The sequence below is a fragment of the Glossina fuscipes genome, unplaced genomic scaffold (assembly GCF_014805625.2).
Source record: "Glossina fuscipes isolate IAEA_lab_2018 unplaced genomic scaffold, Yale_Gfus_2 180, whole genome shotgun sequence".
In the NCBI taxonomy this organism is placed as follows: Eukaryota; Metazoa; Arthropoda; class Insecta; order Diptera; family Glossinidae; genus Glossina; species Glossina fuscipes.
In genome coordinates this window covers 178,668-206,431 of record NW_023998523.1, presented here as the reverse complement: position 1 = coordinate 206,431, position 27,764 = coordinate 178,668, and the positions used below count along the sequence as shown (strand labels likewise).

The following is a 27,764-nucleotide window of genomic DNA, read 5'->3' as shown; positions in this document are numbered from 1 at the left end:
TGCAATATATATATATATATATATTACTTATAGCTTTCATGCAAATGTCCCGATATTATAAAATGAACAACTAAATTAGTAGACCAGCATTTCTTAGCGATAAATATATATATAAGAAGATATAATATAATCTGTCATTTTGCGTAAATACAAGTGTGGGCGATGTAATCCACAAGTTATCGAGCTCGGTTTGTACAAGATCTTAATCTTCAGTTAAATGCTATCAATCAAACCGAACAAACGTGTTACACGAGTAAAATACTTAATAGAATTTTATCGGTTTTTTTTTTTTTGTTCATATTTTTGAATTGAATATGCAAAGCGATGAAATCATTGAGAAAATACGTAATAAACTTAAAGAATCCGATCCTTCTAAACGCACCTGCATGAATATATTTCAATTTAATTTTACCGATGCCGAAGGCAAATTGATTAAAAGTATGGGTACGTAAGACCTTCTCTGCCATTGGCAAAAACAAAAATTTGGTAAAAAAAAAAATGGTTATATTTGCTAGTTTTTGATTTTAAAGAGTTGAACATCTACGAGGGTACAACGGATAACGCCGACACTAAAATTAAGGTTAGCGATGAAGACTTTTTTAAAATTGGATGCAAGCAGACCACGTTTGATCAGCTCTTGGCTGAGGTATTTAATGGAATTAAATAATAAATAAATGAAATAATTACATCGTTTGCTGATTTTTGATTTTTTAGAATAAAGCTCAAGTAGAGGGAGACGAGGAAGCTTTTCATCAACTATTGGAGAAATTTCGTTTGAATTTAAAAACGGAATGAAATTTTTTTTATTTTTTTTTAATTAAAATCTTTTCATTTGTTTTAGTGAGTGTTACGAAAACCAATGCTAGATACGTCTATGAATATATGTATAGACGTATAAGTATATTTAAAATCTTTTAATTTTTGTTTTTTTTTTTACTTTTGCGTGAATTCTTGGTAAATAATTAAAAAAATTTTAAAAGTGTATAAAAAAAAATAAGCTTTAATTATTTGGAAAACTTACTTAGAACGAATATGCAACGATTTAGAAAATGTAGGCAAAGACTAACCCTTACGTATAATTTCTCTCCACAAGTCAAATTTAAGTTAATCTTGCCTTAACTTTCAATAAAGCCGGACTCACTATTATGCTCGCTAATGAATAAGAGTAGCTTTTCTCTGATTGTCGTGGTCCAAACGCCGTTTGACTGGAAGCTTGTACCACCTTGGTTTTTGCATCAGTATGCTGCATCTGCCGACTTTGCATTGTTTCATCGAAATTTTTTTTTGTTTACCAACAGTTCAGCTCTTATCTTTCCGCAACCTGATCTAGCTCCGCTGTTCTCGCGGGTAAAAAAACGACTTAAGACAGTCTAAAAATTAACCCAAAAGTAACCCATCTATTACTAATACCCTGGTAATATATAAAAGCCCTTTCACCTTTCAGTTCCGATATTATATAATATCACGATATTGGATAGGAGGCAATTTTTTTTTGCCTCCTATAACAAATAAAAAAGATAATCAACCAACAATATGTTTAAATAAAGCTGTACACTTGCAACAATAAACATTATTGCTTTTATATCAAGAAAAACTGACTTATCGAGCTTCACCATTGATCTGGAGGGCCCCATATGGATAAAAATAATTAGCTCGTGATAACGGCTTTATTAGTTCGTGAAGAAATCGCACAAAGAATTAATCGTTGGTCACGACGTGTTTGGAATTCAGCAGCATTTATTAAAATTTCCAGGAACGAGCCGAGGGCAGTTAACCTGGGTTATTCTCAAAACTGTACACGTAGTGGTATGGCGAGTCGCGATTGGCAGAATTATATTTGCATCTTTAGCCTTGCTCGCTTATCACCGAACACACGGGGCCTTACGAAAGACCATAGAAAGCTGATGGCAGAAGTGGTGACAGCGACGTTGCTACGCGGGTCTTCCGTTCGGAAAAAGTTTGTGCCGGACATAGTGTGGCGTTGGTTATCGCTAGTATATGAGTAGAGCCGAATTTCACAGATTATTGACTGATGCGGGTAACTGGCGTGCAAAAGGTCTACTGATGGAAGAATGGCAAGATTGCTGGAGCAGGGCGAGTAGAGGTAGGTGGGCGCACCGGCTCATAACAGATCTGCGGCCCTGATTCAATACGCAGCATGATGCTGTTTACTTTTATTTAACGCAATTAATGGGCGGCCATAGTTGTTTTAGAAATTACTTACATAGGTATAAAATAGAACACGGCCCACGCTGAAGTTTTTGAAACTGCCTCGACAAGAGTGAATACGTTTTTAATGTCTCTTTGAAAGACCATAAACGACTGATACTACAGACGGAAATGGAAGAGTTTCCTCTCCCGAACAATTTCGCGACAAATATGTTGCGCGATCTGTCGCAAACGTAATGAGAGAACAACGAAACGAGAACTGTTAATGTAGCCTTTTATGTGATGCCTCTGCAGTAGAGTCTATCCTCCCTGCGAAGATATACTAAAGCGATCGTGCCACAGGCTAAGGAATAGTGGTATAGGTGGTTTTTAGCGGGTTAAAGTTTCGCACTACCCCTAGTGGGTGCCTTTCGATGGTTTCTCACTTCAAAACAAAACACATACACACATGATATTCATTAATGATTCTGCACGAATGTGAAGAAATTAACTTGGAATGCTTACAATGTATAATCTGGATCTTGCCCCATTGGACCAACGTTCGTATAGTCAATGGAGTAGAAAATTGATCTCAAAGGATGCTTATAGAAATCATTTGTTTCTGTATTTCGCGCAAAAGACTTCCAAATTTGTGTGATAATGGCGCAACGCTTTTATCAGAAAAATGTGAAGAGAGATTTTTGATCAAAATGTCACATATTTGATTTAATAAAAACAAACTCAACAAAATTTTCTCCAATAATTCAAAACTTTTTTCTGTTCAGTCTGGCAAATCGCTTTATGCATTACAATAACCTTAACTTGCACATACTCCTCCTTAACGTTCAATCGATTTAGCTTTAGTTCAAATTCGCGAATTTTATTTATTAGGAGGAAAGTTAAGACTGTGTTTGAAATTTGAAATTAGGAACGCTTCTGCTACTGCTACTACCGCTACTGCTCAGAAGAAGGACGAACTTATCATTAATTTCTGGCAATTGGCGGCTGACATATAGACTGTGATCGACCTAATTCTCGAATATCGTTTGATGCGCTATTATTTTGCAGGAAAAGCGTGCAATTTTAGGTCAAAGGAGAGATAAGCCGTATTTAGAAGGAAAGAAACGTGTAACATATTTCTGGCATCCTGTAGCTAGAAAATCAATATAATTTTTGCTTTAAATATGTTTGCGTGTTTGTTAAATGTGGTTACAAACCTGTAATCAATTGAATTTAAAAACATTCCAGCGAGTTTAGCTTGAAATCATATTTTTTTCTCTGTAGTTTTTGGTTTTTTTGTTTTTGCTTTTATTTTTTAATTTTTCATTTTTAATGTGATTAATTTGTTATTTATGTTAACATGAAATCATTTGTGGGGAAATTTCTTTTTCTTTCTATTTTTATTTTTATTTTCATTTTCGTTTTTATGATTTTATTTTTACGCTTTTTACGTTTAATTATTAGATTAATTACTGTTAGAATTTTTAATTTAATTCCGTTTTACATTTTCTTGTTTATTAATGTTTTCAAAAAATGTTTTTTTTACTTTTTGCATTTTATCGATTTATTTAAAATTTTTTTATTAATTTTTTTATTTTTAATTTATTTTTTTTGCTTATCTTAAAAATTTCCTACAAGAAGTTTTCTTTTTTTTTTTTTTTTTTCTTTTTCTTTCCTAAGATGATACATCATTGTAAATTTTTATGGTAAAATTAAAATTTCGTTTTTTATAATTTAATACTCCGTGTATGGCAACTGAGACAGAAGGGAAGTCATAATTGTTGTGTTTTTCTTTTACGTTTTATAGATGAAATTGAAATTGTATGTGGAGGTGTTTGCGTGTGTGTGTGTGTGTGTGTGTGTGTGTGTTTTTTTTTGTAAATTAAATTTAATGCTTTATTATTATTGGTTTTTTTTGTTTTTTATATATATTTTTTTCAACAACAACTTTAACCATTTTTTCTTTCTTTTCGATTTTTTATTTTTTTTATTTTCATTTATTTGATTTTACTTAATATTAAATTTTATTGCAAAACGTACGTGCTGAAACCCATAACTTTTTGTTTTTGCTTTTTCAATTTATTAAATAATAAAAAAAACGAAAGGGGCTTAAGGGTTTATATAAAAAAAAAAAAATAAAAAAAAGTGTTAATTTTTATCGTTATTAGTTTTTAAAATTAGATCTTAAAAAAAAGTTATATTTAAAAAAAAAAAAAAAAACAAAAATGATTGTGTTTTATTAAATTTCATTTATATTATTTCTACCAACATTTGAAGAGTATTACGACTATATCCGTTCTTCTTTTGCTTTCAAAGATTTTAGCTACTTTTTAATTTAATCTTATTTTTTTTTTGTTTTTTTTTTTTATTTTTTTCTGTTTAAAGTTCCGATTTTAATTGGGTTCTTATTTAATATTTACTTGCTTTAAATTTAAAATCACAATAATTATCAAAATAATAAGAAAGTTGTACACGCTTTAGAACGAATAGAGTATCTCATGTCAATATGAACGACGAAAAATCATTGAATCATTGAAGTCATTTGAAAATTGTTTCAAAAAGAATTTTTTCTTTTCAAATCTGGAGCAAAAAATTTGATCGCGACCTTTTCAAACGCATCTGTAAGGGAAAAAGAGACGATCACAAAGTTAGTGTTAACCTCTCCTATAGTTTAGTAGAATGCTGGAAGTTTGACGACCAAGTATCGTTATTTTGAAACATTCAAATTTGTCGACATTGGTAGCTCGAGTAAAACTTACATTTTAAGAAAAGAAGATTGTCATTGTTAGTGACTGAAAGAATACACATTTAATAGTAAGTCGCTTAGGATGAATGTGCAATAGTTACTAAACATTTAAAATGCAAACGTCGTTCACCAACCCGGGACATTGCCAACAATAATTGTCAGAGCTTCATTTAAATCTTAAGAAAAATAATATTTCTTAACTATCGATGATTTGTTAGGTTGTTCAGAAAGTCATTTCGTTTTTCTTTTTCAAATGTCAAAACGAAAAACCATTAAACGGATAAACGGTCGAAGGCTATAAATTTAATCTCTCAGCGATCTTACGAATTGTTATTCATCGGCTTCCTTTCATCAGTTAATCCTTTCATTTTGTCTTCATCACCTGCAAGTGAATTTCTAGAAGCCGATACATCTTCAATATCAAAATTGTTGGAAAGAAATCTTGTAAACCAATTTCGGCACTCACGTACTGTCAATATATCCCCTCCATACAAATCGCATAATTTTTTTGTACCCTTTCGATACTAAAAAAAGAAAATACGGTGTAAATGTTGTTTTTCACTTTTTATATTTGAAGGGGCAACAAACGAAAAGTACCGGCTTGAGTCAATCGAACTTTTTCACAAATAAGGTTTCCTATATGAGATATTAAAATATGTTATGAAAATACGGCTCAGGTGTACACTTGACTGTGAAAAAAATGCAATTAAATCCAGGGCCGGGGAAAAACCAAAGTGACTTTCTGAACAACACAAGAGTAGGATAATGCGGGACACGCAATAAACAAACGATAATCAATCAAGGTCCTTAACAAAGTTGACTCGAGCTTTACCTACGTGAAAAGACAAATGTATTTAAAGTCGTCAACAAGGAAAGTTTGGAATTCTTTGTTTAAAAATATTTTGGCAAACGTTATAGGCAAACGAGAGATTGTAGAATTAATTTCTAAACAAATTTTTTAAAAAATTGTTAAACTAATATCTGCTGCTATGATTCTACGGAGTTGAGAACTTTTAATTATCAAATATTGAACGTCGTTCGATGATTGCGAGAAAAAGTCCTATTAATGCTCCTAAAAAAAAAAAAAGGAAGAGACTTGTACGGTTGCCTTGAAACGTGTCGAAGAGTGCAAAATATACATTGCATAGTGTTTCGCATAGCTTTTGATGCAAAGGTATGACTTTATAAAAAAATGGGCTCAGAATTGACTGGGTCTCAATTAACAAATGCCTAATTAATTTTTCACTCATAGGTAAAGCATTAGTCTTTACCTGCTTTCACCTCAAAGATGCTTTTGCCTAACGTCCGAATAATTTAAATTAAAGCTTATATAGATGTTTTTGAAAAATTTCGAAATAAGTGATCGAGTTACTCGAAACGATGAAAGTCTTGATTTAAAAAGATATGACACTACATCTTATCATAACGATTGTTTTACTGAAATTTCAGCAGAATTTATTGCAAGTTTTAAAGATAGTTATAATCTGGTGTAGTAAGAAGAGAAAGTAAAGTAATCATAAAAAAAAAAAGAGGAAAACTCCTAAATTTATATTGTTATATAGGTGTGTTTTACAAGCCCGTTTACTGGAATATCGTAATGATGGTTATATTTTATTATTTGTGTTTTTTTTTTTCATTTTTTCTTTGTTTTTTTAAATAGTTTCCTTTTCCTTTTCAATGTCCATATATGTGAATGGATTTCAATTTTTATTTCTATATTATGTTTGGGTTTTGGAAGATGCATTTCTGTGATAGTCACTAATTTATTCTCTTATCATTGTATCTTTATTTTATTATTTTATTTCGAATTTTATATATATATATATATATATATATATATATTTTATTTTTTCTTTTTTCTGTATCTTAATAGCTTTTTAAAAATTTTAAAAAGATTTCTAAATCATTTAGTTGCACATGCATTGCATATTAAATTGAAAAGAAGACAAAATCCTTATGATGAAATTGATATCAATTTTGGAAAATTTTTTGCTTATTAAAGCAAGAGAAAATGATAAAAATAATTTAATCGGTCCCAGTGTTAAAAGTAAACATTTCCACCCAGAAGAAAATTTCGTCAAATTGTCTTAAAACCTATAAATTGTAATTTGCCAAATCTTTACGCCACGACTAACTAACTACCCGAACATAAACGAGCAAGTGGTGAAGAAAATATGTTTAGATTTTTAAAAGCAAAACCACTTTTTTTATAATCCATCTCTGGTAGATTGTCATCAAAATTTTCCCTACAGCTGTTACTTAATTGGATCTAAAGACGAAGACTACGATCTATAGGTATCTATCTAACTTCTAGCAAACTTGAAATCATAGGCAAATTAATTTAAAAAGTCCTTTTTAAAGTAGAGAGTATAGGATAGTGTAATGCGACCATGCAAAAGGTGTATTAGGCTTATGTAATGTGAAGTTTTACACCGTAGAGTAGATGTAATAAGAATGAAAAAGAATCTCATACCGAGACATACGTCATCTCAACTTTTCCTTCAATTTTTTGTTAGACATAGACATTTCATTCCTAATGAAATGAATGAATGAATAAATGAACGTTGAATGGAACTTGCATTGAATTTCAATAAAATAATCCCCCATTAATGGACAGACCTAAGTTTGGCATCTTTTCATCGTTATGCATATTGCATGAAATGAATGAGACGAAATATTCAGATGGAACTCAGCGTTTAGTTTACAACGTGGATCAGATGCCAATCTGAAAGTACTATAAGTTATTAACCAGATTCCTGATTCATTCTCCATTATACGCTTTGCTACTAAAGCATATTGAAATTTTTATATATTCATTCGCCTGATCTTGCGTTAACATGCGTGCTTCGCATATCCTTTACCCATTCTATAGCAAAGTTATTAGGGTTTCTTTTGAGACATTATTGGCTCCCAAGGAACAAGACAAGTCAAGAAGGAAATCGTTTGAAAGAAAGAGTTTACGTAAACTGTAGTTTAAAAATTTTTTGCCAAATAAAAAACTTAAGAAAATGAATACAATTTTGTCAAGTTATTTTTACTTTTAATATATATGTGATTTTTAGTTTTTCTCTTTTTGTTTTTATCATTTACCTAAGACATTATATTAATTTTTTTTTTAAATTTTATTTCCTAAATGTATATATTTATATAGAATATTATTCGTATCAAATATAAAAATCAACAACATTATTATTTAATTATTTTTTAAATTCATTATGCAATGAAAATATTTAATATGTTTGGAATTATTTTTATTTTTTTTATAATTTGCTCTTCGCATTCTTTTAGCATTTCAGTAAAGTTTTTTTAATACGTATTTTTTTGTTGTTTTAGTTTAAATTATTTTTTAGAATTTTTGTTTTTGTTTTTTTTTGTTTAATTTTAATCAGAAAACTTCACTGATGAGAGTTTTTATTATTTTGTTTGTACCCACCAACAAAAAATGGAAATAAATCAGTTCCGTCATTACTTTTGGTAATAACCAGAAATATGTCATAGAGTTCCTAAAAAAGTTATTTGTCTTCTTCATCATATATGAAATTCATTTCGTCATCAGTTCGTTTCTTTTTCCGTCTGTCCGCACGCATATTCCGGCGATTCGTTTATCAATTCATTCTTTTGACTTTTCGTCTATTTGTTTGTGTATCCATCCAACGGCCAAACTTTTTATTTCATGTCTCTAAAAAAAAAAAGGAAAGATAGAGACTCTAGTTGACTCTCATCAAGTTTGAAGCGCATTAGGCGGATGATGATGATGATGATTATAAATCCTTAATGCAAGGACAATACCGGTCAGCCAACTAACACGCCCACACAATTAAGAAAAAATGGATACGCTTATAAGATACATAGTCAAGGTGGCGGGTCCCCAAGGATTCGCCCTACGGCGAAAATAAAAATTTTTTTTTGCTTTTCTCTTTGTTTATATATATAATAATTAAATTATTATTATTATTATTATTATTATTTCTTCAACTTTTTTTTTTTTTTTAAATCTTAAATCCTATATAAGAATCTCTATGCAATCTATTAATTTTTAATTTGTCTTTTGGGTAATTTTTTGTTAACTTTTGAATGATTTCCTTATGTTTGTTTTTATTTATTTTCGTCTTTTCTCTTAATCTCAGCTAAAATTGATAAATTATTTAAAAATTTCGATTTATCGTATGTTTGTTGCTGGCTTTGAAAAAAAAAAACAAGAAAATTATAATGTAAAAAAAGAAAAAAAAAAAAAACAAATTACATCAATTCACTTCATTTTTGACTGAAATTAATGTCTTTTGTCTTTAGTTCACTAATTCGACTCTAATGCTAATGCGTTTCGTATGAGAATTTTCTTTAGTTAATGTTTTATTGAAATTTTCGTTTTTGTTTTTGTTATTATTTTGTTGTTTTCTTTTTAAATTCCTTTTAGTGTTGAAATGAATATATGCGTTTATAATCTCATTAGATACCGCTTCAAATAATTGGCGATAAATTTTGGTAAACGTTAAACATTTTCCAATTGTTGCACATGTTGCAAGCTTTCCTCGTCGAAGCGTACATCGTTTATGAAAATATCTGGTTGTATATCATCATCGTCATCGTCATCGTCCAATTCGAGATCATCGAGGCCATCATTGATCATGATACCCGGATAACCGGCACCCGGTGTCAAATCAAGACTTGAGCCTGAAATGCAAATATGTGGTGGTTGTGGTGGTACACTAGTTGGTGGTAATGGTGCTGGTGGTATAATGAGATTACCGCTGTTAATGCCATGCAAGCTGCCGGCTATACTCGCTCCACCGCTTTGTAAATGACGACGACTTGAACTTAAGCCTTAAGTAAATGAAATAAATTTCCACAAAAAAATTGTTTTTCAAACATTTTATGTAAAATAAGAAAATTTGTCGCATTTATGGAGCGAATGTTACGAAAACGTTATGCAAAAACCTGATCTAAAGCAGTCTTTACTACAAAGATCCTTCATTTCGCGTTTGAAATATCTGGCAAAAATCTAATTACGTTCATCTAAAGAGCTACACCAAGTGAGGGGCGCTATATTTTGCGGTTTATAAAAAAACGAAATATAAAATAAATTGGGCGTAGTCAAGAAAAAAACCAGAGAGAAATTTATTTGGTAATATTTTATGGTAAACTTCTTTGATATTCTCTCTCTTTAAAAAAGGTAGATTTTCTCGATTTTATAGAAAGCGACATTTTCTCAGTCAATTTTTGAAAAGCCTTGAATAGTTACAACACTATCCCTTCTTTAACACTGAAGAACTCACTACACTACAGCTTACCAAAGGGAAAGTAAAAAATCTTGCGAATAGGATTCCATAAGATATGTCTTTTGGCATCAAGTGAATTTGATGGAAATGACAGAATCCCCATATCCCCAGCATCCTCCCTATAGGTACGAACTGATGCTTGCACGTCAAGTAAAACGAATATCCCTCCACTTTATATATTATGCTTATCATTGAACATTTCTACGATATTTTCTAGAGCTTTTGTGCGACTAAGCAGTATCCAGTAAGTATCTATCGAAAATAAAGGCTAAGCTTACATACTTGACCTTATTTAAAGACTTAAATGTCCACTACTCCGACCGCAATTTCGATAAAAGTCAGAAATCATTTATAAGTCTTCGTTATGTACGCGGCTTCTTGATGAACTGCGCTGATTTTTGAAGTGAACTTGATGAGAGTAATAATATAGAATCTAAAACACGGAGTTCACTTTCTTAGATAATGATCTTGAGATAGATGATTCATTAGTAGTCGGACAGACAGGCAGATATATGTAAATTGACTTCGCTATCATTATTGGTGAGGAATTAAATATCATTTAGAAAATCTCAGATATCTATTGTTATGCTTTGCAAGTGTTTGCCAAACCTAACATAATTGTGTAATTGAAAGATACTGAGACGCTATGCTAACATTATTTTTAGCCAGTTCAATAAAGTGTTTAGTGTGCTTTTAGGATTTTTGAATATAATTTCATACGATTCATACCTGTAGCGCTCGTTTGCGAATCATAATGAGGATTACGATGTAGACCCAATTGTCTCAATTGATGTCTACGTTTTCTTCTGGAGTGATAAAGTGTGCATAGGAGACAAATTAGGAACGAGACGACGAGAAGTGTTGTTATAATGAGAACGCCGTGATCCTCCGCTGGCGCTTTTGTGATACCTTATGATACATTTGATGTTTACAATTTTCGCGGCATTTTAACGGGGTATCGAAGCATGGTATACAACATTCAAAACACAAAAAAAAAAAAAAAGAAGACAAGCCATTAAAAACAAATGGTTAAAGTCATTAAATGCGTAATGAAAAATCTATAAAATGAAATTAAAATCATTTGAAATATTAAAAGCATGTAAAAAAAAGTGTTTTCTTTCGTACGTTAGTAATAAGTTTATATGTGATTTTGTAGAAAAAATGTTGTAAGTTTTTAAGGTGTAAAACAATAAAATCATTTTCTTATATTCAAACATAATTCTTCTAATGTATTTCTTATATGAGAAAACTCAATAAAAAATGATTCGATTTTTTTTTCCTTCGTCATGTCATGATTTTTAAAATATATATATATATTTTTTTTAAACTAACGGTATATATAAGGTTATCATCATTATTTGTTTTATTTTTTAAAGTAAGGATTAGTTTTGTTTTCTCTTTTCATACCATACACCACTCAGAAAGACTTGAGATAGATCCATCTTTTATTATACCAATTGATGCAGGATTACTTATGCAATAGCTTCCTCAATCGATTTAAGCTTATCTGGCTGCCTGTCCGTCTGTCTATCTTGTATTCTTATCTCAAAAGATCAGAATTTTTGAGATATTTTGAAAAAATTCGATTCGCTGGTCCAAGGACGAACGGTATTGAAAATGGTTCGGATTGGAACACACTTTTTCGAACACTTCCCATGTAACGACTTGTTTTGAAAAATGCTTTTACGAATTATCTGTGTCTGAAGCAAGGTGGTGTTGGGTATTTGAAGGCCGGCCGTGGCCGACGATAAAGCTTTCGCTTGTTTTTATTCATTTATTATTATTATTGTAATATTATTTAAATCAAATAAGATAAAGTGCAGGACTAAAATAGAATGATGGAGTGAGCAACTAGAACTGTCCGGTCAATTTTTTAGAAAAAGATAGACTAAATGGTTTGTCCACTTATATTAATAAGGCTGCACATTTTATTGATATTATGCTCGCCAGGTACTTTCAAAGATATCCGTAGAGGTTAGATGCTATGCATATGAAACTTCGAATTTTGGAAAGGGTTTTTTTTTTTTTTTGGTATTATATTTTGCAAATTGCTTCACGTTCCACTGTTTAAATGGGAAATATACATCGTTCAGCTTGAGACGAAATTATTTCAATTTTATTATCATGATTTTTTACACTCAAGGAAGAGGAGCGCAAACATAAAATTTGCTTTATCTTCCCCCTTTTCCCCCATTTGAAGCCATTTACATTACATGTAGACCCGAAAGCGGTGGTTTTGTTACTTTTAAGTCCGTCCGTCAGTTTGTAAGGTTATTCACGTATCAAGTTGCAAGCTTTCAATAATTTTTTAGTAATGACTTATTTCTCAAAACACATATTATAACGATCTAAAAATTTGAATGAACCAACAGGAAAATAATTAGTTTGGGGTCATTGACATATCCACAAAACTTTACGGTGGCGATTATATGGGTATTAAAAGACATAGAATCTTTGCAGACTCTATGACGGACATGTTGAAATTGAACATATTGCAAGCAAGGAGGAGATATGCATAGCAATAACAATGAAATTTTAAGATCAAAGTCTAAGAATCCCCAGAAGCGTCGAAAGATGTTATTTCTTTATTTTAGAATTATTTAGAGGCTTAACTTAAAAACGTTTATGCCCTTGAAAACGATAACAAAAAATGCTTTGAAATCGACCAGTAAATGTAAGAAAAATATATTATATTATTAAAGACCATAAGGAAAGCTAATGATCGTATTAGATATGAAATATTTTACATTGTGTCATGGTATCAAAGCTTGAATTTTTACATTTAAAGAAGAAGTTTATGCAGACGTGAATGATTTTTTATTACTCCAATAAAAAAAAGTTTAACATTTTTAACTAATAAATACTATGTCATGATATCTTTACGAGAAATGAATGCTTTTTAAATACGAACATGATGACAACTATATAATTCAATCTTTCCAAAAATTTTATGCTGCCGAACATTGCGAATTTCTACATTGCGAAGTGAACCAAGAAAGAATAATGTTCAAGAGTACAAGTAATAAAATAAAAAATGATAAAGTCAATGTTATTTGCAGCGACGTATGCGTTTTATTATATTATAAATTAAATGAAAAAATAAGAGCAAAGGATAACACAGCTGCCTTTTCTCTGCAACGCTACCCCACACTGCAAAGTCTGATGCAGTTAAGCAGGAAACATAAGTACATCCACTAATATATAATGAAATTTAACCTTAAATTAAAAAATTACTTTTAATGCATAACTTTTTAAGATGTAGCGTCACTGTATACTTTTCAGGCAAATTAAAATTGATATAAAATTAATAATAGTTGTGGGCGTAGTCATTTCTCGGACTTCAACGCACTTTTGTCGAAAGATTTTTCTTCAAAACGGATCGAAGCACATAGCTCCAGTACTTTTAAAACAACATTCGAAAGCCAAGTATAAAGGGTAGCAGGCGAGGAAGGCGAAGTACTTCTTTCAGGTTATTTATAAAAAAATATTTTTCGTCTTTTTAATCCAGAACGAAATACTCGCAAATCAAATAAAGATCAATATTTTGAAAACTTTTTTCGTGCTTTTCTTGCCATGGATATGTAAAGATTAAGTACCTTTTTTGCCAAGGGGGTTCGTACGTGAGAAGTCTGTATCATGAGGCACGATTGCAAATAAATCTGTATTAATATGCTTGTTATCTATGTTTCCATTGGGACACATTCTTCTGCATACCCTATGTGTCTGGTACTACTCTAGTTGCAATAACCATTCTTGCGGGGCATTTAACTAAAGACCCCTAGTGTTTACGCGTAATTCGTGGTAAGAGCAGAAGGCGTAGGGAGAGCAGATTCTTCAATAAACTATATCTGCATAAGTCATGTCTATATGTATTCGTTAAATAGTTTCTCCATTTCCTTTTATCTTCGCTTAATCACTTACTTGGACACTTACAAATTTTTACTAGTCTTTCTATATGCTTTGATAATTTCTTTAAAGGCATACATACAACTGTCTAAGTACATAAATTTATTGTTAGTTATTGGTTTTAAGTGAGCATTCGCGCTATAACGGGGCTCATAAATATGTTCCAATTAGTTATTGTCACTTGATCTAAAATTATTGTTCGTTAGGATATGTGAAGATACTTCTTTACCTTTAGAACTTTCGTTCAAAGTCACTTTCAACATTTAAAAATTTTTAATTATAAGCGCTTTTGTGAGCTGGACGGGTTGTATGTACACGGCCACGATTTTATAATCTGTGGCTATCGTTATATAACTAAAATACATGAGTTTTCTAAACTGCCCAACGTTCTGCTATAGACATTTTCAAGATGCTATTATCGTATCCGCTTTTTCCTTTCCCTATCATACATCTATCCAGCATTCTTGCTCGGTTAAGTTTAGCCCGGACGCTGCTTTCAGCGCTTGCTTGAAGACTAACACTTCGCTCTCGCCCCCAATAATGTCACAAGCGAGGTTTTACTTCTTTGGTCATAATATTTGGTCATAGCAAGAGGACTCCTTTCATCTAATAAATCACGAACTGCATGCTTTCCTAAAGCACAGCAGAGTTCGCAAGAGGATAGTGCGGCCTTGAAAAATTTTTTTTTTTTTTTTGTATTTAGGATTATTGCAACATTATAGAAATATCAAAGATCTGTCTCCTGATTGTTATTCTGCAAGTGAATGCATTTCCTCAAGAGGTTTGCTTTCGCAATCAATTCAGCTACGGGTAGCAGTCTACAATCGCTTAATGATAAAACACAATTTACAGAGAAGCATAAGTTTTTTTTTATGAATTTCCATTAAAATGCGTCTCGTTTTTTTCAATCTTTTTCAAAAATACATTAAAATTTTTTTTTCCAAATTTTAAGAACAAAATGTGTTCGAAAGAATGTTGAAAAATAATAGCCGATGAAAGACTTATAGTCACGCACGGCAGTATCTAGTATAGTAAACAATTTTGGAAATAGGACTCGAAGATCAAATCGCCCTGGAATCGGAAAATTTCCTTCTTTCCGAAATAAATCCTATGATAGTCATTTACTTTATCTTATCTTATTCTCAAGTTGTAATTAATTTCCAAAATTTTTAAGCTAATTGAAGGAAAATTGAAACGGCCCGTAAGAGTTCCAGTAAGCATTAAAAATATTGTTATAAAATTCGCTTTTCTAAGATGCAGTCCGTATCACTAGATCATCGATATTTTGGTCAAGAGAAATACAGTTCAAAGTTATTTTATTTACATTTATATTCCATTCAATGCAGGATTATTCACAATTTATTTCGGCCGTACTCTCAACTTCTATGTTCTTGCCCGACTAATTCTCCCTTCCGCAATTATTCTAATTGTATATATTTTTATAAGCATGTTACTATATCCAAATTCATAGCCTTTATACTTAATCTCTATCTATTTTTTCCGCTTCATCGTTTTCATCGGCCCGCACCTGCATGACGCGCCTGCCAATCTTCATTTGGTTTGTCCTTCTTTACGGAATTTATTATTAGGGAAAATTACTTAGCGGATTATTAACTGGATTTGGGATTTTCGTGACAATATGTTGTCGACAGGTACGCGGAGAGAGAGAGAGTTAAACACTCGTAACTCGTTTGAAAATCAAACCTTTGAGCTATTTGAAAATTGCACCACGCCTCAAAATTAAATTTTTTTTATTTAATGGGAAAAAGAAATTACAAACTGAAATTATCGCTTAAGCAATGTATAAAAAATTATCATTTAAATATATATATATATAAAAAAAAAAAAAAAATATCTTGTCAAGTAGTTTTACTAATGTAATCCATTTATGGTTTAGATGGAATATATCTGGGAGATATTATTCAATGAATTCGTCTTTCATTGCTCTTTTTCGCTTTCCACTTAATAATGTGTTATGTTATTGTTACGTTGAAGTTGAAAAAAAAAAAAAGAAGCGATTGAGCTGAATATATTAACAACGAGATTAACAATTAACAATTGATAATAATTAAATTTCTTAAGTGCTCTTGATATGTTTTGGTCTTTACTTATAATACATAACGTAACGTAACGTTAGCCAATTATTGGCTTGTCTAAAGAGAATGAGAAATGAATGTATTTAATTAAATTAAATTTGAAACTAAAGTGCACTATAATAGTATTACGTAATATATACATATATATATATATATATTGCATAAGAAGTGTAATTATGTAAGAAGTGTAGTAAGTAAATGATAAATGATATATCGTAGAACAATGTAAGCGTTTATGGGAAATTTGGATAAAATTCATTATTTGTGTATGTGATTATATTACATAAATAATATGAATGTGAAAAAAATGTTGTGTCATTCTCTAGCTGTTAAGCGCATCAATATATAGTCTTGAGATAAGCGTATAACCGTATTAATCCATTGGTTTTTTTTTTTTTTTTTCATTTTCACTATGTGTGTGTGTGTGTGTGTGTGTTGAGAATAGAGATGCGATCGAAATGTGGTAACACATGGCGTTAAACCTTTGTCACGAAATGACGAATGACAAGGATCCGATAACTCATGTGTTCATAGTTTTTTGTTAAAAGGTTCCATAATTTCTTCTAAAAAAATTATCAGACAAATTAATATAAATTTGTATTGAAATATAACTTGGATTAATAAGCTGGAACAAAATTCAAATATATTTTATTATTTAAATTTTATTTTATACGCGCGCTAAGCACAGGTGAACTAAAGTAACGAATGATCTCATAGTGTTATTGAAATTTTATTTTGGCTTTTGTTCAGATATAGAATAGATTGCTAAGGATATAAGCATTAATCTTTCTCTTATATGAATGGCGAGTTCTGTAAACAGAAACAAACAGTTGTCTGTCCTTGTGCTGGTTCATTTACGCGGTTAATTGAATGACGGGGAAAAGGGTAAACGGTAAGTAAGTAAGTAAGTAAGTGAAGGGTGAATATAAGCAGTCTTTTGTTGTAAAAAGGATATTTGAATTAAAATTGTGAAAAAAATTTAAATTTATTAACTCACGTGTTAAAATTGAAATAATTGTTTATGTTTTTTTTTTTTTTTTTTTGTTTAATTAAAATTATTTGTTAATAAAGAATTTATTGATTTAGCAATAATTATCATTGGATTGTTTATGATATCATTTTTTTGCCATAAAAATAAATCCATTGTCTATTAATTAAAAATATTATTGCTAAATTAATTAATTTTAATATAATTGAAGAGAAATGATGTGGATTGTTTCCGTCACCTGCGTACGAGAATTTTTGTAGTGAGATACGGTTGTTGTACATTATATGCGTTATATATGTTTGTATATATATATATATATATATATATATACATTTGAACAGATTGTTATTATTGTTGTTACACAGTTGATACGAACAGGAAATAGACAAGAGAGACAGACACATATACAATGTAGATATATAGTTCACAAAATACGCACATATACATTGAAAATGTGTAAAATAATTGTTGTTAGAAGAAGGATTAGCAGAAGAGGAAATGATTTGGAAAGAAAAATAAGAAAAGAAGTAAGAAGAAAGAAAAGAAAGAAAAGTATGTAATAAGTATGAGAATTGAACTTGGAAAGATAGCCAGAGAGATGATTAACTACGATAATATATCACGATTACACTGATCAATAAGTACCGGGAATTAAAAAAATTAATGTTCACACTTAATATTAATTATAAAAAAACTATTTCGATAAACCAATCATGGCAGCATTTTCAGTCTTTAAGAAGTAAGCAAGCATTCAGTAGAAAATGTATTTAAAATTTGTTTATTTTGTCACATTTAGAGATGAGTTGAGAGATAAGTTTTAAAAAAATTAAAGCAATTTTTTTCTTTTTTTCCGGCAATTCCTGGCAGATCGATAACCAATTTTGCTAGTTTTCGAATTGAAAAATTTAATGCAGCCCTAGTTTGCTTTTCTGAAGATTCTACGAAACATGCAGATACAGATAAAGATATTGAGACGATTTCCCGCTAAACAAGAACGAACAATGAATATGCTATAAAATTCCGCTGATGTTGATATTTGTGCGAAAAATCTTCAAAAAAAAAAAATATATAAATGATTCTTTTGCATACGCGATTAATGCAATTGAAGATGACACGTAAGGCTACATTGAAATTAGGCAATAACCAGCCGTCAAACCCAAATCAAGAAACATGTTTGATGATCGCAAAGCGGTCGACTATGAAAGCAGGCTCGAGAAAATTATTTTCCCCTTATGGATTGTTTTCTTCAACGAGAAGCATAACTCATCGATAAGATGATATCACTTCCGATATGGTTCACTATGATATGTCTATGCTTCTAAGAATACTGCTAGCACTAAAAACGAAATTCCAATATTTAGTCCTTATTGTTAATGGTATTGCATGATGATAAAATAGCGTTTTGCTTAAATATTCCCGTTACTTTCTGAACAGAGTATATGTTAATATGTACGTGAAAATTCTAAATGTGTGTGTGTGTTTAGATCAGTTATATAAAAAAAATATTTGAAATTTCAAAAATTATTTTTTTCAAATTGAAAATTTTAGCCGTCACCATTGCATGGTAAGTGTGCAAGGCAAATAATTTGCATTCGAAACTACAAATACAGTTATTCTAATTTTCAATTCTAATCTCTCTTGATTTATGCCTAAGAAGAAGCAATGATAAGAAAATTCTCAACAAATTTGAATTTCTCACCGTCATTATAAAATAAAACAATATTGAAATGAAATACAACTAAACATAACCGTTGTGCGGTTAACAATAGTTTTTCACTCTAAACGTCAACATACGAATAAACGTAAACAACGCAATAATTGTATTTAGAAGGAACATGCATCTGTTTAGCGTATGCAAACATATTATTTAGTAGAAGCGATGAAATGAATTGCAATAAAACTTTGCACGTACACAATAGCATGCATACACGCACGCATACACACGCACACACACAAATGCACGTACAGAAAACACGAAAATTTATGAAATGCGGTGACAGTATGAAAAGTTGAAAAAAAAAAAACGGGAATAATTTTTTCTTCATTAAGAAAAGATTTTCAATTTTCGTTTTGATTTGAATATGTTTTCTGAATAAACAATGATAAATTGTTAGTTATGTTTATTAAGTAAAGATTTTCAATATTAAAAAAAAAAAACAAAAACAAAATATATGACAAAAAGTTTTTTTAATCGATATAAATAAAATGGAAAAAAGTTTTTACCAAAGTAAAATTTCTTCCAAAAATTGTAAAAAAAAAAAAATAAATTAAATTAATTAATTAATACGCGAAATTATGCATAATTTCTTCTTTTTTGTCTTTGCTGGAATTTCTGCATTTAAAATTCTTTTTAACGGTTTAATAAAAAAAAAAAGGTGGTAAAAAAGAAGAAAAACTTTTGGTTAAAATTAAGTAAAAAAATCAAAAATAAATAAATAAATAAAAAAATAATAATTATAAATTAATATATAATTTTAAAAAAGTGAAAAACAAATGAACTGAACCGTTCGACTCACTCACGACTCACAGTGCAATTCGTCACTATCATCACCAGGACCACAATTTTTAACACCATCACAGCGTAACTTATCCGAGATGCAGTAGCCCACCTCACATTGAAAATGGTAGGTGGATTCGCACAGTAAACCAATTGACGGTGGTCCTGGCCCAGAATCCTGTATTTCAGTCCATATTATGCGGAAACCCTAAGTAATAGAATAAACAAATTCTCATGTTTTAATTTCCACTTATACGATTCTCAAATCGAAATCACTCGATAAAGTTTGAAATGTTTTTCCATTTTTTGTTTTTTTTTTTGTTAAGTATCTTTACAGGAAGAGATTAGAAAAATGCTTTGCGATACGAAAACTTTGCTCGTGATATAAAGTAATATATATTCTAAGGGATTATCTCAGCGAGACCAGGCCATTTGGCTATTAAAGGGCGTAAATAAAAAAGGAACAAAACTTCCTTCAGCAAGTGATGCTTAGGATGAGCTCATATTTTTAATTTAATTTGTGATTGGAAGAGCGAGCTCAGGTTTTTATGACTAATAACTCTACTGTGTGTGTATGAACACAGTAATCAGTGAGAAAGAAATAAGGAGAACAGGATGCGGGCTATATGGCCTCAGTACGCTTAAGGTAAATGTTATGCGACCGAGTGTTCGTTATACCCACGATCACCCACACCATTCGCAATTAAAGTATAATCTGCCGTACTATGGCCTGGGCCCGGGTAGACCCTTTTTGTTAATTATTACAATTATATTAAGATTATATATATAAATTCTGATTGCGTTTTTTTACTACGGGAGTCGCAGCTTCAAATTTGAATGTAAGTGTTCAGTGTTAAAAAAACACATCTTACTCTTTTACCATTTTTTTTATACCCACCACTGTAAGATGCGGGTATACTCATTTTGTTTTTTTTTTTTTTTCAAAATATATGTAAAATCCAAAAGGAAGCTTTGGAGACCCTATAAAGTACATATTTTCTTGATCAGGGTGAAATTTTAACTTCATTTAGCCACGTCCGCCTGTCTTTGGGTCTGCGTGGTTGCGTTGTAGGCACTCATCTGGTCGCAAAAATGAAGATATCGACTTCAAATTTGGTAGAAATATTGGAAATTTTTCCGCGCAGATTGGTATCGAAGATGGGCAAAAAAATCGGTTGGAGCACAAGGCCGCCGTGAAGTCTAAACTGAATATAACTTCGTTTTTCTGAACAAAAATTTGCGAGTTTTTGCCCTTTACCCATATTATATAAAAGATAGAAATCGGGGAATTTTTCACACTTGCAAGAATGGAAAAACTCGGCCGTGTCCACACAAAGTTACGAATAATTAAATTAGATTTTTTTCACTTTTTCGAGGTTTAAAGCTTATTTATCATAAAGCAAACAAGACAAATCGTTTAAAACTATTTTGTACACTCCGCAAATGAAGATATATTATCTGCCTAAAAATGGGTTAATTTTAAAATGATTATGGTGGACATTAATTTTTCCTTAATAATACCATTGATATGGGTATTAAATAAAAGTGCTTGGAGAGTAGAATGCAAAAAGCATAGTGGTGGGTGTGCGAGATTCAGCACTCGCCGAGTATAACTATCTTTCTTGTTTTTGTTTAATTGCATACAGATTTTATAGCTTTTTTCCCCCAATTATTGCAATTGAAAGTAAAAATTTTTACTGCAATGATATTTTCATAAAAACGTATGTATATAGTGGATGTAGTTATACCAAATTGTTACTTACCTGAGCACCGACAGTTTTATCGCTAGTAGTAAAACTAATGCGAGCTGTTTGTCCTGTGGAAATGTAATGCCATTGTTCAATTGGCGGTTTTTCACCACATAGCTCTAACGGTGGCTGATCGGAATCAACGTTAACCCAGAGACGTAAAACCGCCGCCGAACAACCGCGGTCTATATGTTGGCAAATTGAATGAAAAATGAAAATTATTTCATTGTTCTCTTGTGTTTACACAATTATTATTTATTTATTTATTTATTTTTTTTTTTATAATTGTTATGTTTGCACTTACTGGCGGGATCACCTTCCAATGAGAAATGCTCAAAATGAATAGAGAGTTTATAGCCCGGTCTGGCAGTCATTATCCAATTGCAGGCCATCGAAGCCATACCACGTCCTGGCGCCTTATAACCAGCCGGATAATTGGGCGATGTAATAATACCGGAATCCTCATTGGAGAAATTACCACCGCAATCGCCGATTTCACTTTTGGAAGTTTCAAAAAAGTAACGAGCCTTAAAACCGCTTGCCACATTTTCTTGATCGGTATGCAATGTGATACGCAAGCCGACCGCGCCCCTTGGGCTCTCAACTGGACCGGGTGCTGTCATACCACAATAACGACCAAGAAAACGATCATTGTTGTCGCGATAAACGACATACATTTCCAACCAATCCTCAAAGCAGTTAATAGATCTGAAAAAAATAAATAAAAAAAAAACAATAAATAAACAAATAATAAATAGATAGATAGATAGATAGATAGCAGATAGATTTTTTTTCTTTTAAAGTTTACACTTACCCATAAGCACCAGCAGTAACGTTTGGATTGCCATCCGCTTTAATTTTGAAATGATCAAATACAATTGTCACCTGTTCGTTGGTTTCGGCCAAGAACAGATACGAACAATTTGTATCTGATGGATAATTGGAAGGATAACGCGGACTATTTAATTCACCGCGTTTTTTGGAAGCACTAACATAAGTAAAACTGCAGCTACCGTCTGGTGCAGCGGTGCCGGGAATTTTATATTCAGTTTCAAAGGTATATTTGCCTTTAAAACCCCGACCTTGCAGCTCACCGGAACTGAACACCATTGCCAAACGGGGACCATCGCTAACCACACGTTGAGTTTCGTTGCCACATAATTCATAATCAAATTTGTCATAAGCATCGGCGGTCTCTTGACCTTTTAGATAGATTTTCAAATACCCATCGGTACAATTCGATCTTGAAAGAAAAATGCAAAGAATTTTACAATCAATCGCAATACACTTCATGTTTTACTCACTCGCTTCTATCCTTATGCTCAACTTTTGGTATATTAAATGCTGTAAATTCTAAACGTACTCGTTCTAAATGCTGAGCATCTTGCATACCGTAAATGAAGTATCTGTTATAAGACGAGAACAAATCAATCCGTCAATGTGAATAGAACGAGATTTCTTTGTTCACTTTTTTTTGTATTATTTATTTTTTTTTTTGTATACGTATATCATCATACTCACCTACATACTGTTTTTGGTATATAAGGATAAGGATAATTAGGTGATAAAACATAACCCGTCGATTCCTTTTTCGATAATATCTTTTGATCACATTCTGAGCCACGTATGTGAATGCCATCGTTTTCTCCTAAAGCAGTTTTTATATAAATTTTTTTTTTTTGCAATAAATAACGAGCGAAGTGTTGTTGCATTTGAAGAAATATTAGAAAAATTCGTAGTTATAGTATTGTATAGTTGTGTAGGGTGAGAGCGGGGAAAAGCGAGAGAGAAATAGATAGATTGAATTTTTAGAAGGGAAAAAGAATACAGAGTAAATAATCGTAATTAAGAAGAAAGTTAAAATTAAGTAGTGAGTAAGACTAAGAAGCGAGTAGTTTAATAGACTTTAATGAAATATAAAATGCATCAAAACTCCTCGCTCCTAACCTTTTTTTTTTTTTTTTGGTTTTCTTTCTTTTTTTTTAATAACAAACACATACGCGGATCTAAAAAATGTAATGCAAAAAATTAATTTAAAAAAAAAAATGTAGAAAGCTTTATTTGATCTTACGTCGACCTAAAAAATGTAATGCAAAAAATTAACTGCAAAAATAATATCAGCACTTATATAGACTCGAATAGATTTTTGTTATTGTTGTTAGATATTTTTAATATAATATACATAAAAAAATTTGTTAATAAGATTTTGTCGTATTCAATGTAGTTTGGATATTTTGGTTTATTATGTATTTATCGAATAACGGTTATTAGAAAGCTCGATCTATACAGGTGCGAGCTGTTAAGCGAGGAGTACGAAAGGGGATGGCTACGTTGACAAAGAATTTTTCCTTGGCGAAAAAAGTTCATATTTTATTAAATTCTTGCTTACCTACTACTCTTATAAACGAACTATCAATATTAGTGTACCGGTGTCAGTACATGCAGCAGTATACCGAACGTGGTTGAATAAAAAAAATTTAATCAAGTTTCCAGAAAAGACTTCTATTTCAATCACTGGCAGTTGTGGGTTACGGAATTCTAGATTAAATTTTAGAAAGTGTATCCAAAAAAAATTTCGTACATGTGCCACAAAAGATACGCATGATTTATGTTCATTAATTCCGAGCAATTTTTTTAAAGCTGTCTTAAGGGTGGATAAGGCTTAACGAAGAAGATAAGTCTGTAGTCTTTTATTACTAGGTTCAAGACGAATGTAAATATGAGAAAAAACTGCCAGAAGAAAACAAAATAGTTTGAGTTTGACGTGATTACCTTAACAACTATTTATAAAACGCGTCAATATTTGTTAGGGGACAAGAGCATCTTGCGTTCATTTTTTTTCTTAGGCTGCTTTCCTAAATTTATTTTCAAGCAGGTTAAAACGTTATAGCTAGCCGATGGCAGTTATTAATTATCTTACCATATTTCGCCTAAAATATCAAAAATTAGATCATCTTGTTGTCATGTAAAAATATAAAGTCTATAAGACCCCTTATATCGAAGGGAATTTGAAAAACAAACCCTTACATATGAAGCCGCTTCGACCAACTCTTCTTGGAAAAGGATATCAAAAAATGAACTCGCGTAGTTCAAACTTAATGCAATAAAGTTTGCTGTCAAATCAATATTTTGGATAAACTTAAATGAAAGCTGAAAGAGCTGTCGGCACGGCAAGCTTAAAACATGTGATTTTCAAAAAACACGCTTTCATTGCTTCAAGCAGCTGTGATTGCATAACGGACTTTTTAAGTCATCTACAAATTGCTGTCTGTTATAGAATGAAGCAAATCTAAAAGCAAAATCATAAAAAAGTGTGAAATCTTAAAAATGAAGTACGATTTTAATCATATTAAACAGCGAACTAAAAAAGTCAATTCGCAAAAAACTTATCGTGAGTAAAAAAGTCTGAAGCCAAAGTTAAAACTTTCTCGCTTCTCGCGTGAGGTACGTAAACAGGTAAACCTGTAATCGCTAGTGGATCCTCCTAATCTTTAATAGGCAAAAAATTATTAATTATAAATAAAATTAAAAAATTAGGGATATGAACCATGTTTTTTTTTATGTATATATATATATATATGTATGTGTATATCCCACTAATCATAATTTTATGCTTGAATTATGTTTGTATGTTTAAACATAGTTAACATATAAATATAGCTCCCATAGCTCAAAAACTCAGCCCATTACATCTGATGGTCCCGCATCATTACCATCGTCATCATTATGTAAATATAATAAAAATAAATCAAATTTTCCACGAAACTATCACGAGAACAAGACTTATTTTCCTTTTTTCAATAAAAACAAATCATAGAAAAATTTTACATGCTGAACAATGATTATATGTGAGCATTGTTGCCTTCATTTCCCCTTCTTCTATATGTTGTAAGTAATAATTGTATTATTATAGTTAATAATATTGATCAAATATATGCAAATAATATGATGCTCAAAATGAAAAAATAATCGGGTATATGAGGAGCGATGCAAATAACAAAGATTGGCCTGAAGGCGAAAGAATAATTTTTTGTTGTTTTTGAGAGTACATATGCTGCTGAAAGCAAAGCTGTTACACAACCCTTTTATGTAGGGGTCTTTCTTGGATTTTGCATCATGGTAGTGCGTCGCTTTATTTAATCTATATTGTTTGTGATTTTTTTGTAATAAGCATATTATGCTAATCATTCACCGAGCTGCAGCGACTCCTGCATGGATATTCGGATTCAAGTTCTTTCAGGTTTTGAAAATGGTTCGAGTGTAAGAGATAGGAAAAGCGGACTAAAATAAGAAATTGTCTCACATTCAAACTGCATAAATGGAGATCTAGATGTTCTTGAGCATACGTACATTTTTATATTGCAAGGGTTGTCAGTGTCTCGCCTATTTATGTCTCTACTGGATGATCGAACTTTTACTTGAAATTATTGTACGATTTCACAGACTAGTTCTCATATACATTTGATAATACTCTCAATGAGAACGATCTTACCAATAGTGTTGGTGTATAGACAATTAGGGAGATGTGACATAGCAGTTTGTCTGTTCGATTGGCTTTGAAAAATACCCGTTCCCCCAATGTTTTTGGTTGCGCAGTTGCGAGAAGAAGAAATTACGCACAAATGGATTACGCATTACGTATTTATGAGTAATATTCCCCAGATGGGCGGATTGGTTGTTCGAAAAGGAAAAGTCCCATATATATATATATATTGTGTCTTACAAAGCTCTCAGAGAATAGAATTGCATCTTAGCTGTATCTATTGTGGGTTCCTAAAAAGTCTAACGACAGATGTACAGGTGAATGGAGGTATGCGATAAAAGTAAATTAGAATAGTGATTAAAAATTAATAGCTGCTATTAGGAACGGAATGATGAAATTATAATTAGTTTCGCATTCTTTGATGGGTAGGAAGGAAAATAATTAAGTTTATCATGGACTTGATGTGTTTAAGCATGAATTGAAACTTACGTGAATATACTTATGGAAAATTTTACATTACGTGTATGTTATGTCTATGTACTTACGTATAAAATCTAATTTAACAAAACTTTCACTAAATTCATAAATTCCTTTAAAACCACGATTCTGTGTATTCGCCGTTCGTGGTAATGTATAAAAATGCACAAATAAACTTGATTCGCTTGAATATAAAACTAGATTTCTTTGTTGACCGCAATATGTACCAACTAATGCTGATGAATTATCAGGACCGTCATATACTTTAACATAATCAAATGGACAGCTTCGAATATGAAACGTAAAAGAAACAAAAAATATTGAAAATAACATTTTTTTTTTTTTAATTTTTTTTTTTTAATTTAATTTTGTTAATTGTTTTGAAATTAAGGCAAAAGATTTTAACAAAAGAACTAAAATAGAATTTTATTTAATTTTATTTTAGTGCTTTTGCTTTTATATTTTACTATTATAGCGTATTAATGGTACTCACTGTGGTCCACCAAAAAAAAGATCAAAGTCGCGAAATTCTAATCTAACTCTTTGATTTGATTCACCTAAAAATTGATATGTACATGACATATCTTTGGGATAGGCACCCGGGTATGTTGGCGATATTAAAACGCCCGTTTTATTTATGCTCAGACTAGGTGTTATCGTATAGGAACATGGTGAACCAGCAATTGGTATACCAATCTCATATTCCGCTACATATGCGTTTAATGGAATTAAAAAAGAAAAATGTATTAATATTTTATGATTAATAAAAGATTAGATACGAAGTATGTAGGTAGAATTATTTTTATACCCATCACTCTGAAGGATGCGATTATATTCCAACATCCAAAAAGAAATTTCAAAGATCTTATAAAGCGTATATATATGTATATATATATATTGTTGCTCAGCAACATATTCTAAATTAATCAAGACATTTCCGTTCGTCTGACCTATCTGTGTTGTGTGTGTGTTGTTGACACTCTCGTGGTGCCAAAAAAGAAGACATCAAGTTCAAATTTGGTAGAAACATTGGAAATTTTTCCGCACAGATTGGTATCGAAGTTGGCCAAAATATCGGTTGAAGCACAAGGCCGCCGTGAAGTCTAAACTGAATATAACTTCGTTTCTTTAAACAAAAATTTGCGAGTTTTTGCCCATCACCCATATTATATAAAAGATAGAAGGCCGGAATTTTTCACTTTTACTTTACGAAAAACTTTATTATTTATGTGCAAAAATGGAAAAAATCGGCCATGCCCACACAAAGTTACAAGTGAATAAGTTTCTTTTTTTTTCACTTTTGCTTATTTATCATAAGGCAAACAAGATGAAATGTTTGAAACTATTTTGTACATTCCTGCCTAAAAATGCATAATGGATTAATTTTCTCTTAATAATA

General features: G+C 31.0%; 2 protein-coding genes across 7 annotated transcripts in view; one reads left to right on the top strand and one right to left on the bottom strand.

Moving 5' to 3' along the window:
• The first annotated feature begins 178 nt into the window (after positions 1–178).
• On the top strand, positions 179–1,286 carry LOC119641821. 2 transcript variants are annotated; one of them, XM_038040685.1, is made up of 3 exons: positions 179–444; positions 516–646; positions 715–1,286. In XM_038040685.1, exons 1-3 carry the CDS (start codon positions 315–317, stop codon positions 793–795), a joined length of 342 nt encoding a protein of 113 aa, XP_037896613.1. In that variant the 5' UTR covers positions 179–314; the 3' UTR covers positions 796–1,286. The 2 variants fall into 2 exon arrangements, with proteins under 2 accessions (XP_037896613.1, XP_037896614.1); XM_038040686.1 differs by having other exon boundaries at positions 315–444; positions 531–646.
• A 7,996-nt stretch (positions 1,287–9,282) lies between these two features.
• The window catches only part of LOC119641817, a 184,006-nt gene continuing 165,524 nt past the window's right edge, over positions 9,283–27,764 (bottom strand). For 2 of the 5 annotated variants that reach the window (XM_038040677.1, XM_038040679.1), the window contains 10 exons: positions 26,859–27,072; positions 26,434–26,651; positions 22,927–23,053; positions 22,710–22,811; positions 22,220–22,648; positions 21,710–22,113; positions 21,421–21,590; positions 19,688–19,865; positions 10,900–11,079; positions 9,283–9,715 (listed from right to left, as the gene is read on the bottom strand). In XM_038040677.1, the coding sequence (XP_037896605.1) occupies positions 9,384–9,715; positions 10,900–11,079; positions 19,688–19,865; positions 21,421–21,590; positions 21,710–22,113; positions 22,220–22,648; positions 22,710–22,811; positions 22,927–23,053; positions 26,434–26,651; positions 26,859–27,072 (2,354 nt within the window). In that variant the 3' untranslated portion in view covers positions 9,283–9,383. Of the gene's footprint in view, positions 9,716–10,899; positions 11,080–19,676; positions 19,866–21,420; positions 21,591–21,709; positions 22,114–22,219; positions 22,649–22,709; positions 22,812–22,926; positions 23,054–26,433; positions 26,652–26,858; positions 27,073–27,764 lie in introns of those variants that run through there. The other 3 variants (XM_038040678.1, XR_005247894.1, XM_038040680.1) reach the window with 3 other exon arrangements.

Coding starts and splice junctions, on each gene's coding strand:
- LOC119641821 (XM_038040685.1), top strand. CDS start 315: ATGCAAAGCGATGAAATCATTGAGAAAATACGTAATAAACTTAAAGAA. Junction 445..515: donor CAAATTGATTAAAAGTATGG/GTACGTAAGACC, acceptor TATATTTGCTAG/TTTTTGATTTTAAAGAGTTG. Junction 647..714: donor TTGATCAGCTCTTGGCTGAG/GTATTTAATGGA, acceptor TTGATTTTTTAG/AATAAAGCTCAAGTAGAGGG.